Source organism: Rousettus aegyptiacus, unplaced genomic scaffold (assembly GCF_014176215.1).
Source record: "Rousettus aegyptiacus isolate mRouAeg1 unplaced genomic scaffold, mRouAeg1.p scaffold_m13_p_11, whole genome shotgun sequence".
In the NCBI taxonomy this organism is placed as follows: Eukaryota; Metazoa; Chordata; class Mammalia; order Chiroptera; family Pteropodidae; genus Rousettus; species Rousettus aegyptiacus.
In genome coordinates this window covers 60,983,388-60,995,801 of record NW_023416286.1, presented here as the reverse complement: position 1 = coordinate 60,995,801, position 12,414 = coordinate 60,983,388, and the positions used below count along the sequence as shown (strand labels likewise).

Here is a 12,414-nt window from a genome sequence, read left to right as displayed (position 1 = left end):
AAGATCCTGATGTTCTACTCATAATATTTTAGACTACTGGGTAAGAACTACTGTGACATTTTATTTTATAAATACAGTCTGTGTGCACAAATCATACAGTTGAAAATGTATGTTTTAATAAAAACTTATTTAGGGATATGTAATAAAGATAAATAGATGTACAGCTACATAGCAGAGAAAGCAGATAGCAGAAATGCTTGGCACAAGTTGATGGCTTAGATGATAGCCAGAGAAATGATGTCATTAGAAGAGCAATGATGAGCATGGAGACCTAATGGGTAAACCTTCTTTCTACCTTATTAGAGGTTGGGGCCAACAGTCCACATTTCTGACATCCCCTTCGTTTACTGTTACCACACAAATGTGAGCAGAGAAGCAATTTTTAGGAAGAAGGAACAGCTCCACCAACTGTTTCCATCTCAGGATTTCTTACAGCTCACTCTTATCATGCTCTTATCTATATGGAATTTCAGAAAGCTCTCTCAACCTTCACACCATTGGCAAGCATAGAGTCCTTGGGAGCTATAGCTTTACCCTCCCCCTTCATATCTATTTTTTCTCTGTACCTTCAGTGGAGTAAAAATAATCATCACCTTTGAAATACCTCTGACTTTGTACTTGTCAGTAAATCACCTTAGGGTACAACTGTCTGCTATGATGATCAAGAATAACCTTAATTAAGGTTTGCAAATTCAAATGCAACACATGATTCTCTAATTCTTTCCCACCAGCTACTTATTATAAAACACATCGATATTTTTATAACATTTGTATTGTACTTAACAGTTTCTAGACCAGCTTTATAATATCCTAACTTATTATGAGTTGCTTTAATGAGCACAAACACTTTCCCCAACACCAGATCAGGCCTGTGACCCGCACTTTGCAGAGTAGGAAACAGAGGCTCCACGGAGTTCGGTGAGGTTCCCCAGGCTGTACAAGTTAGGACCGAATAAAACAGATTTGACTTATAATCCTGTACTTTTGACTATGTCATGTGGCCTCCCAAGAGTCCAGAAAAACAAACTGTGATAAACCGATGTTTCAGGTTACACTATGCTACAGGCTGAATTATGTCTTCCCCCTCCACCTCAAAATTCAGATGTTGAAATCTTAATGCTTAAAGTGACTGTATTTGGAAGTGAGGCTCATAAGGCAGTAATTAAGGTTAAATGAAGTCATAAGGGCAAGGCCCTGAGATGATAGGATTGGTGTTCTTATAAGAAGACACAACAGAGAGCTCATTTCCTCTCTCCATCGTGTAAAGACAAAGAAGACCGAGGGTCTACAACCTCTGGAAAAGAGTTTTCTCTAGGAACCAAATCAACAAGCAGCTTGAGCTAGAACTTCCCAGTCTCCAGAACTGGAAGATATCAATTTCTATTGTTTGAGCCACCTCATCTGTGCTATTTTGTTACACCAGCCTGTGCAGACTAAAACACATTATTAAAATTAATATTAAGTGAGGAAACTTCTAGGGGAAAAATATATAGTTTTTGTTTACTATAGCACAATCTAAACTAGATAATAATATGAACTCAAAATATTCAAAAAATAAAAAAGGACCAGTGGTGAAATTTCTTCTTGTGATTGCTCTGAAACCTTCTATCCAAGACATAGAACCCTGAAGATGGTATTAAAATAGTGGATGGTGAGATAAGTGTCTGTTAGTGTCTCTGAAAAACAGAGATATCTTGAGGTTTCAGCAGCTGAAACACAAATGTTTATATTGTCTAAAACGCCTAAGCCAACTTTGGCAAGCTGTACCTAAGGGTAAGAAGTGGGGGGAAGCAACCCCTGAATTCCAGGAGGTGGCTGGTACTATCGACGAGGTCTTGGTGTTCATAACGATTTGGACACAAGCAATTTCATGGAATATCAACACCAGACAAGGTCGCTCTGACTACGGTAGATCAAGACAAACACAACACAGCTTCATAATCATATCTGAGCACAGGCAAAACATGATCATGGTCCAGATCACAAAATGCCTGACATGAACATTAGCCCTTTGGTACGAATACAGGGACTACCACTGCTTTACCTGTTACAGTCTGCCTTCCGTCTAGATAAGGATTGTGATACTTAATCATAGAATTATTGCTGCTTTCTGATAGCATACCATCTGGACCAAAGTCCTGTTTTCTTAAACACTTCAAAATCACCCAGCACAAGCTCAAATCTTTTCTGATGCCCGAGACATTCCAAGGCTCCCCATTTTGTCCCAGTAGCAAGCAATAAACCTTATGTGTTCCACTACAGGTATATTCCTAGAGGCTTAGGCTAGAGGGCATTAACTAAAGGCAGCTGGGATAATGTAGCCCTGTCTTGCCCTTTTCCCATTTTGTTTGTCTCAAGAGAACCACTTGGTGAACATATTTTTTAAATTAGTAAAGCTTGGAATTCCAACACTTACAATCCCCATTAGTCAAAATCCCTTCTGCTTTTCCTTTTGTTTTAAAGTGAGACAGAAATCAGACTCAAATATATCAAAGGAATTAATCACACTTTGAATTTCAAAGAACTGTCAGGCCCCCTACACAGATATAGCAACTCTCGCTACTAGCTGTTGACTAAGTAAGTGACATCCAATCTGAGGTTTTCTGTTAATCAAAAGCATTGTTGTTTTTGTCTTTCCAGCACCTCTTTTCCACTCTCCTCTCTCTTCTAATGGAACTTTCTTTTCTTGCAGAGAAATCACTAAAGGTGGTGTGTGCAGAGTTCACACACTTATCCCTACAACAGGGGTGAACATGTGACCTTGATCTGACCGATCAGAAGACGTTGTTCCTTCTGCCACAGTAATTGGTTCAGGGAAGACAGGTAACCCTGGGGCTGCTACTGTAGAAATATGACTTATTTACACAATGTGCCAAGCTGGTAGCATGTAGATGGGTGACCATCAAGGGCCATCCCAGCTACCACATAGAAAAAGTCTGTCTAAAAAGACAGCAACAAAGAGCTGACATCACTTAAGACCCCAGATTCAGCAATGCCTGAAGCCAGCAACACTCTTGAATTTCCCAGTTATTTAAGCCAAAACATTATTTTTATCCTAAATGAGTTTGAGTTGGATCTCTGTTTATTTGCAAACAAAAGAGACAAGATCAAATATACCTTCAAGTTTGCAAACTGATTCAGCCCAATTTGTCTATTCAGCATTACCACGTTCTTTTACGGATCAGTAGCCTCCTGTAATTGGGGATGGGTAGTGGCCATATGTTCTCCCCATCTCAAGTAAACGTGTTGCTAAGTGGTATGTAGCCATGAAAGCGAGTATAATATCAAATTCTGGTAAACCTACAAACACTTATTAGCAAGAAGGCACAGAAGGAATAAAAGAACCTGTTCTCGTCCACCCAGGGAAGCCCGCACTCTCCTCTGACAAGTGTCTTGCATGGAAGAGTCACTACAAAGTGGACACAATGATATCCTGACAACAGAGCAGCTGATTTTTAATAAGAATCCTTTGCAAAGTGAAGGGGCCAGGACCAAACACCTAACTGAGCTTTGGATTTCATATGCTGCTTCAAAGGTGCCAGATAGCTGGGCTTCCTGCAAGGGTTGTGGTGTCTACAAAGACCTCCTAATCCACCACTTATCTTCAACAACACTCATTTAACCAATTAAAAATCAATTATCGTTATGCTAATTTATTACATATATCATGCTAAATCATGATATAATTTATAATATCATTATGTGAATTTATTAATCCAACTGCGGACTGTAAACTTCCATCTAGAATCATTCCAAAGCTAACCATCTCCAAAGGCAAGTTTCTGACAAGGGAATTTCAAATGCTAACCAACCACCCCTATGGTGCAGATTAAAATTAATTTACATATGCACACATCCCATTGTTCACACAGAGAATAAAACACATACCAAACCTGAATCTTATTGAAAAGCAAATAAATTCAACATGTTATCTAGAAAATTTTTCATATATTCTGAGTCTTTGAACATACCACAAAAATGGGATCATTGGCGGCAGAATGTGGCAAAGCATTTGTCCCGTTCAGGAAGGAATGAACCAAATTATGAAGGCTCATCACTTGAGAGTCCAAGGTCCCGTCTGCTTTATCAAACCCTTCCAGGGCATTCCTGAGAGAAATCAGTATGTCAGCAATAGTCACAGATTGACAAAGGTCTTTTTGTTTGTCCTAGCCTAAATAATAGTTTTCTAATTTGATATTGGGTAGGGAAATGAGAAGCTCTGTTACGGTTCATTAACTAAGAATTAGCCCCAACCTTTAATGATGATCCTCTATAAGGGGAGGGGACTCTCATCAGTGCTACTTCTGCATCTGCTTACTTGGTTTATATCTCTTTTGTGTATTGTATGATACCTTCATATTTTTCTCCTATGCCAGACTATGAACTCCTAGAGGCAATTTTCTTCAGATATTTATTGCCAGAATTCAGAACCATGTCCAGTACATGGTCTATGATCAATAAATATTATTTTGAGTTAACAAAATCTTATATTCCTATTTCTTGACTAAATAGACCTGCAGCATGACCGTAATATATTCAGCATCTTAAACATATCCATATTCAGGAAATTCTAATTGTCCACACCTTAAGCTCCAGGATCCTCAAACTGAAGAATACAGCAGAATCACTGGAGAAAAACACTTATTTCATGCCCCACTTCTAGAGTTTCTGATTCAGTAGGTACAAGTCGGTCCTAACAATTTTTATTTCTGGCCAACCACAACTGCCATTTGTGGTTGTCTGGGTACCACACTTTGAGAGGCACTCCCTTAAATCTATATGGAAAGTAATCTATGTCAATAGGATTTTTATCACAATGAAAAATTAATGTGTACTCTTTTTCAAGACAATCTTAAATGTTGCCCTTCATCTCACCTTTGACACTACTCTTAGGGTTGTGTCCAACCCTAAGCCTGCTATATCTAGCACAATCTCTTCATTTAAGTTTAGTTTACCCTGTCCCTGGCCCCGAGTACCCATCGATTGTATAATTTACAGATAAAAGAGAAAGAATCCTGTTTGGGAGAAGACTGTGAATCTATCCACCATTTCTTTTTGGAGTCCCATCCATCTTTGTTTAAAATCTTATTTATATCCATACATATCTCTTAATTTTTAAAGTCTATTTTTAGAGGAAGAGAATTATTAGTTGGCCTTTAAATTTTAAGCATTGTAATGTCATTGCTGTGTTGTAATTTGAGTCGTATTTAGTCTGCAACACTCCCCTGCAATCTCAAATCCCAATATTAAAGTCTATGGCTGATAATTTAAAACACACACACACACACACACACACGCATGCACAGAGAGAGAGAGAGAGAGAGAGAGAGAGAGAGAGAGAGAGAGAGAGAAGTAAAGAAAAGAGCATGAGCAAATATTTTTTAAATTCTATATTCAATGAGGTACCCTGGTTCTGAAGACTGTACCTATATATGTACATAAATTAGAAATGCAAAAGATGGTTTTAAATAAATAAGTTAGAAGAGATTAAAACTACACTATTAATTATACTAGGTGGATGATAACTTTCCTAACACTGGTCCTTTGTTATACTCTCATCAAAAGACAGCTTTGCAAATGTCTCCCAACATCTAGACTTCCTTCTAGTTCATTACAATGTAGGCATGAAAATCTAACAGTGTTGCAAAGTGCAGGTCTAGCATAGCTCAGAGCACCAACCTGAAGCTGAAGGTAGAGTTCTGGAAAAAAGGAGGATTGTCAAACTTCGTGAGAGACAGACAATCTTGTATATCTTTTAAGTTTGGCAGTTTCTCACTGTTTCTTCCCACTCGATTTCTTCTCAACAAACCTTCATAGGTTCCATTACACAGGGTGACCCGGCGGTTGTAGTCATCTAAGCTAAGTTGTGAGGAGATTAAAAATAATATGTCTTAATGCGTAGGTAGTATCAAAACTTTGGCCTAAGAAAACCAATAAGAGTCATACCATAAAATTTGTTATAGTTACCATACAAGGGTCAAAACTATGTGGTCAAAGTATTACCTTCAAAAGTAATTATGGATTAAAGAGTTTCAAAAACAGAGATGCAAAAATACGATATATGAATACATATGCATATTAATGACCATTCCACTGGAACGACAATAAGTGGATTGCAGGGAAGATGGTGACTCCTATTAAGAGCATTTGAATCTCGAGTAACTGAAGAGAAAATAAGGTGATGAGTATTCTCCTGAGCTAAGCCAGTTTTGGTAGAAAGGCCTTTGTAAAGCTAGGAATGCATTTTAAGCAAACTGAAGGCAAATGAAAACAGATAAAATAATATGGAGTGAGGGTATTAGGACAAATGCTGTATTAGAAAATGTTCTAAGGCAGTAGAGATGGTTACACAGTAAACATGGAGGCTGGGAAAGTTCCGTGCCCATAAAGGATTATATTCTACATGCCTGAAATTCCACCATCAAAGAGTTATTTCACTGATAGAGATAAAATTTTAAAGCTGTTTCTGTGTGAGTTTTAGTGAGGGGCTAGTACCTGACAGGTGAGAATAGAATCGGCACACACACGAGGATGAAAGAGACCAGTACCTAAAACTGGAGGGGTGGGGGGGAGCCTCCAAGGCAGCATTTCCCAAGTGTGTTCCAGTGAGATGGTCTGTGAAATAAGGGTGCCAGAGGCAGATCAGTTTAGGCCCCTCTTGAAGAATAATAATACGCTTACATCAGAAATGCCCTGAGTTGTTCTAAAGTAAAAATAATAAGAATAATAAAAACTTTGAACTCAGTATTCCCTAAATTTATTTGATCACAGAAATCTCTTTTTACATACCGCCTATTAATACCTCAAGGCATTATGAGAAATGGTGCTTTGTGGAATTACGCTAAGTCACATAAAAAGCATTTGTTACATCCTTATGTAGCGTGGAGTGCTGTCTAGAAAAGCTTAGAATGTAGAAGATGGAATCCCTGCTAGGTAAGCCTACAACCCTGAAAACACGCACATGCCCAGCCTCGGGGGTACAACAGAGAAGCTCTCTGCTGTAGAGTAGCAGAAAAACACAGGACAGGGGAGCTAAAGGAATTGGGTTAAAAACAGGATTTTGGAGGAAACAAGTGAATAAAGAAAGGCAAAGGAGCCTCTTGAGGAATCTTTTTCTGAGTTGTGTGCCAAGAAGGAGAAACAAGTTCCAGGAATCACTAAGGACAGAATTCTTCAGGGGCCGCAAGTGTTCACCTGCTTCTGTGTTCTTTAGTGCTCAGAGCTCATTCTCCCACTCTCCGTCTCTGTGCCTTTCAACTCCCAGCACCCTGTGGCCCAGCCATACCAGACTGCTTCCAGGGACTTTCCTGGCTTCATACATGATGTTTCCTTCACTTAAGACACACTCACCACACTCCCCTAAATGGCTGAGGTCTGCGTCCTTAAAGTCTCAGAATAGCTGTCTCCTCCTCTTAGAGTCTTTCCCTGACTCTCTTCTTGGCTTTGCACATACATCTATTATGATACCTTTCAGGTTGTATTATAATTTGTTTATAAGCAATTCATCTTTGTAAATATAAAACAATATTCAAAAGAGCAGCTATATTTTACTCATTCTTATATTCCCAGCACTACTACACTGCTGAGAATATGACTGGTGGTTAAGAAATGTTGGCCGAATGCAGGAACTACTAATTTTAAAACAGTTGATATCAAAATGACGGCCAAGCATATTCAGTTCACAGATGTGACTTTCATACTTCTATTTTTTTAAATTAAAGAACTTAGAAATTTTAAAAATTCCACCTCCCCCAGAAAAATTATTCTCAGAAACATCTAAACAGAAACAAAAATGCATTAGAAACAAATACAGAGACTCTCTACCTCTCAGATATAAGAAAATATGTCCACAGATATTTGTTGAGTGGATCAGTGACTGAAAATACATACTACAATTGTTCTTTAAAAAAACAAACAAGCAAAAAACTCAGCAATTCTTTTCCTAGGCATATGCCCAATACGAAAGAATACTTATGTTTACCAAAAGATATGTACTAAACCAACAGCAGAACTCATAATAGCCCCGAACTAAAAACTAGCCAAAAGTCCAGTGATGGTTGAATGAAAAAAAGGTTGTGGTCTATTCCCGCATTGGAATGCTATAAAGCAATCAACAGCTCCATGCAACCATAAGGATGAATCTCACAAATAAAATGTTGAACAAGATAGCCAGACATAGAATAACTGTGATCCCATTGACACAGAAGTAAAAAACTGATAAAACTTATTTTTACCGTTAGCAGTCTTGATAGAGGTTACGCTTGGCATGGGGGAGAGTGACAAAGGGAGAATAAAGGATTTCTTGTTTCTCGATCTGAGTGTTGGCCACATGGCTATGTTTAGTTTAGGAAAATTAAGACAGCTGTACACTTACTTGTACTTTACTGTATTATGTTATACAGCAATATAATTTAAAAAAAAAAAAAACAAGAAAGAAAACATGGTCTCTGGATTTCCATTCCAGGTACAGATGTGATTACCTATCACAGACGATTTCCCAGCTGGAGAATCTTGAGTTCTGACTAATCAGAGTCGGATCGTCTTGCCTCGCTGCCCCAAACAGTTGGTCTGTACACACGTCACACTCGTTCCTCCCAGTAGCAAAGTTCCAGTAAGGCAAAGCGAAGGACTCATTGCCAATAAGTCGCTGAAAGCAAAGGGCGTGCCTAGTCATTCAATTTGTGCCATCAGATACAACACAAACTCATACAAAGCGAAGACTGGTATGGGTCTTCACCAAAGGTATAGCAAATTTTAAAGAAACAACGGTATAATTTTCACCAACCTGGAGATCTCTTTCCAGCCACAACAAATGGTACCGGTGCCAGGTGACAAAGGCAGGTCCTTGGTGTGAGAAATCTATGGCCTTGTATGGGCGCCCTGGTCCTAAAACAATTAGGAAACTAATTAGACACCACAGAATAGAGTGTGTGTGTGTTTTTTTTTAAATGTTAAACCTTACCTGGAATGTATTTGCAAAGCCGATAAGCCAACAGTTTTTTAGTTTGAAAAAAATGAAGGTTTGTCATTTATCTCTCTGAAAGCAACAACATCAACAACAAAACAATTTCAGTAGTAACTAGCACTTTTAGAATAAATTCTCCTCCATCTCTTGAAACTTTAATTGTCAATGGAAACCCAGAGAAACTAAGATCATTTTGAACCTTTAAAGAGCCCCTGTTATTTTAATTTTAAGCAATATTTCATTAAAATAAAATTAGAGTATCCAAAGAAATAGATCTCTAAGACCTAAGTGAAATATATTTTAAAAGACATTTTCTAACATACTTCTTACAAATACACACATTTATAAGAGAGGGATTAATTAACACTAAAAGATAAAACTAATACTGCACTTAGTCCCAATTCAGCATTTAAATAACCTAGAAAGAACTTTCATGAATTTTGCCTCTGCCATCAATCAGTTACAAATACTAGCTGATAACCATGGTCGCTGAAGACTAGAAAAGAGAAAGATACATTCAAACCAATTTGGCTGGCCACTGAAACTGCCAATTTTAGTGAAAAGCTTTGGGCAATTTAATGACCTCCTTACTGCTTGTTCCTTCCTTCTTCCCCTTTTCATAACAGCTTTTGATGGTTATGTAGAAACTTTAGCTAACTTTAGTTCTTTTTCAAAGTACCTATAATAATTTCAGAGATATGAACAGACATGAATATAAATTTAATTCCTGGATACGACTGGCAACTATGGTTTTCTTTTCCTCTTGAGAGAGTAGCCTGTCATAAAGCAAATATTCCTCAGAGTCATGACAGGAAAGCTATAAAGGTTTATAGTTAGAAGAGCCTCCTTATCTATTGACAAAGACAAGTGCTTACCCGAGAGGCAAGTTTTTAAAAGACTCACCCTGAGGAAAGAACTGCTGTCATTGCCCTTGGCCACAAAGTCCTTTTAAAATGTTTTAATCCAGAACAAAGATTTAAAATTTTCAAAACAAAATAAGAGAGAGAATAATATTGTATGTCAACTGTCACTGAAAAATGTTTAATTCAATAAAATAAACAAATAAAACTTTAAAGTAAAAAAAAAAAACAATGAGGGAGAATCAAGTGATAGGGAACCAATGATAAACACAAGAACAGACAATTCCAAATGAGAATGGGACTGCTCAAAGTGAGCTTGATGTCCTTACTCACCCTGACCCCAATGAGGCGCCCCCAAAGAGGGGATAATTGCAGGTATAGTCAAGGGTTCAGAACTACACTGAGCAGAACCTGGAATGGAGTCAAGTGCTCCTGGAACAAACAGGTGGTTATGGCTTCCCCCTGCCTGAGGATGAAGCTGGGCTTACTAGATAAATGAAGTTCCTAACAGACAAACCCCATTCCAAGTCCTACCTAGAACCCAAATTTTAGAAACCAAAAAAGCAGGGGACCATTTCTTGAAGCATCAAATGTAACTATGGTTCAAAAGGGGTTTGCCAGGAGGAACTCTACATCGCAGTGACTCAGCTTACATTTTTTCTCGATAAAACAACTAGAAAAAAAAAAAAAGAAGAAGAACCCCTGGGATCCCAGCAGTGCATGCACACCATAAATGATGACCCGAAAGTCTAAAGACTAATACATGTGAGTTTCAGGAGACACTTCTAACACAAACACTCTAATTCTGCCCAAAGAAGTTTCATGTGCTTTAAGCACATGTTCAGTTAATGCTTCTAATTTGAAGAAAAGGTCAGAGAGGGCTTCCATGTCTAGATTTAGAAATTTTTTCTTCTGGAATCAAAAGTAATTTGCCTTCACTTCCCCAGCTCTTGCCTTTGAGGATTAATAGCTTCTTAGAGAAGAGTTTAAACTTTGAACTTAAAACACAAACTACAGGAGAGCACATTTTCAAATGTCTGCAGACAATGTACAGGAAGAAACTGCTCCATCCTAACCATAGGCAACATTTGATAATTCTGTGACTTTTCACAAACCTAATTCTTCAGTTTGTTCTCTTGTTAATTAACTTGCCTGAAATTACTTCCCACCCATTCATCCCCTAACCCAAACCTATAATAGTATATATTAATCTATGAGAAAAACCCACCTAATAATGTATCTCTAACAGAATAGTAATGGAGCCACACAAAGAAATCATAAATGCTGCAGTTGGCAATCTGTGGCTGGGTTCCATTGGGCCCAAGCAGGCCCAGCCAGTGTTGTGTAGTGATCACGTAGTTGGGGTGTATGGTCTTCTTTGCGAGGTCTAAGGCACCCAAGAATTGCTCCCTCTCCTGAGGAGTCAAGGAATGGATGTTCTGTCGAACAACTGGTGGTTTCTTCCGATCGCAGTTGAGGCCAATCCAGCCAAACTTGCAGCCTCCGCAGTTGTAGCCAGCAAAGTTTCCTAGTATATTTTTAAAAGGGGGGAGGGGGAGAGATAGAAGAAGAAGTAAGTGTATGCAGTTAGGAAGAAATTTCTATATTTGAACTTTGGAGTAGAATGCAAAAGACAATGAAGGTGCTTACAAGAGGGCAAACAAAGCCCATTTCCTTCCCTTAATCTCCTCTTGAAAAGTTTATATCTCAAAGTGAACTGAACATTAGAAAGTTGCCTAGAAATTTTTCCTGCAAAGAAACAGGATATGAAACGCATTACATGCTGTTGTGGTCTGAACTGCGTCACCCCCAAAATTCATATGTCAAAGTTTTAACCCCCAATACCTCAGGATGTGACTGTATTTGGAAATAGGGTCTTAAAAAGAGGTAACTGAGGTTAAATAAGGTTATTAGGGTGGCCCTTAATCCGCTATGACCGGTGTCCTTATAAGAAGAGGACATTTGGACAGAGAGTTACAGAGAGAACATCATGTGAAGATGGTGAGAAAACAGCCAAACCTACCAACACCTCGCTCTTGGACTTCAGGCCTCCAGAACAGCGAGAGAATGAATTTTTGTCAGTCACCCAGTCTGCAGTACTTTGTTACTGTAGCCCCAGCAAACTAATCCCATGCTGTGTTCCACATTCTCCTTACTCTCCTGGGTCATGCAGGGCGTTCCTTCCTACATCCTCTCTACACCCCCACCTGTGACTAAGCAGCAGCCATGATGTCCACACTGCTGAGCTCTGCTGTCCTGTGGCACGCACTGAAAGGCTGACACAAATTGTTCATTGATTTACAGAAGGAAGAGAATATATACCAATCTAAAGGTGGGACCAAAATATATAAGCTGATATCTAGGAATTTAGGTGATATCTAACATTAGAAAAGCTGGTTTATTTCACAAAAAAAGACAGTTAAAATCAATGGCGGATGACAGGTGATAAAGGGGAATTAGCAGCTATGGTGTCAGGAAGTGCAAATCACTGCAGGTTCCTGTGGCTGCACAAATGTCTCTGCTCTATCAACCCAGGGAACGAGGACTGGTCATCATCAAGCCCTAAGCATCTTTCTGATTAACTCCAAA

At 38.6% G+C, this 12,414-nt stretch overlaps 1 protein-coding gene across 1 annotated transcript in view; it reads right to left on the bottom strand.

Annotated features, from left to right (window-relative positions):
• DCT (dopachrome tautomerase) overlaps positions 1–12,414 on the bottom strand; it is a 30,942-nt gene that overhangs the window by 13,032 nt on the left and 5,496 nt on the right. The window contains exons 2-6 of the mRNA XM_016150741.2: positions 11,054–11,353; positions 8,786–8,886; positions 8,481–8,647; positions 5,680–5,859; positions 3,972–4,107 (exon numbers count right to left, since the gene is read on the bottom strand). Of these exons, the coding sequence (XP_016006227.2) occupies positions 3,972–4,107; positions 5,680–5,859; positions 8,481–8,647; positions 8,786–8,886; positions 11,054–11,353 (884 nt within the window). The remainder of the gene's footprint in view (positions 1–3,971; positions 4,108–5,679; positions 5,860–8,480; positions 8,648–8,785; positions 8,887–11,053; positions 11,354–12,414) is intronic.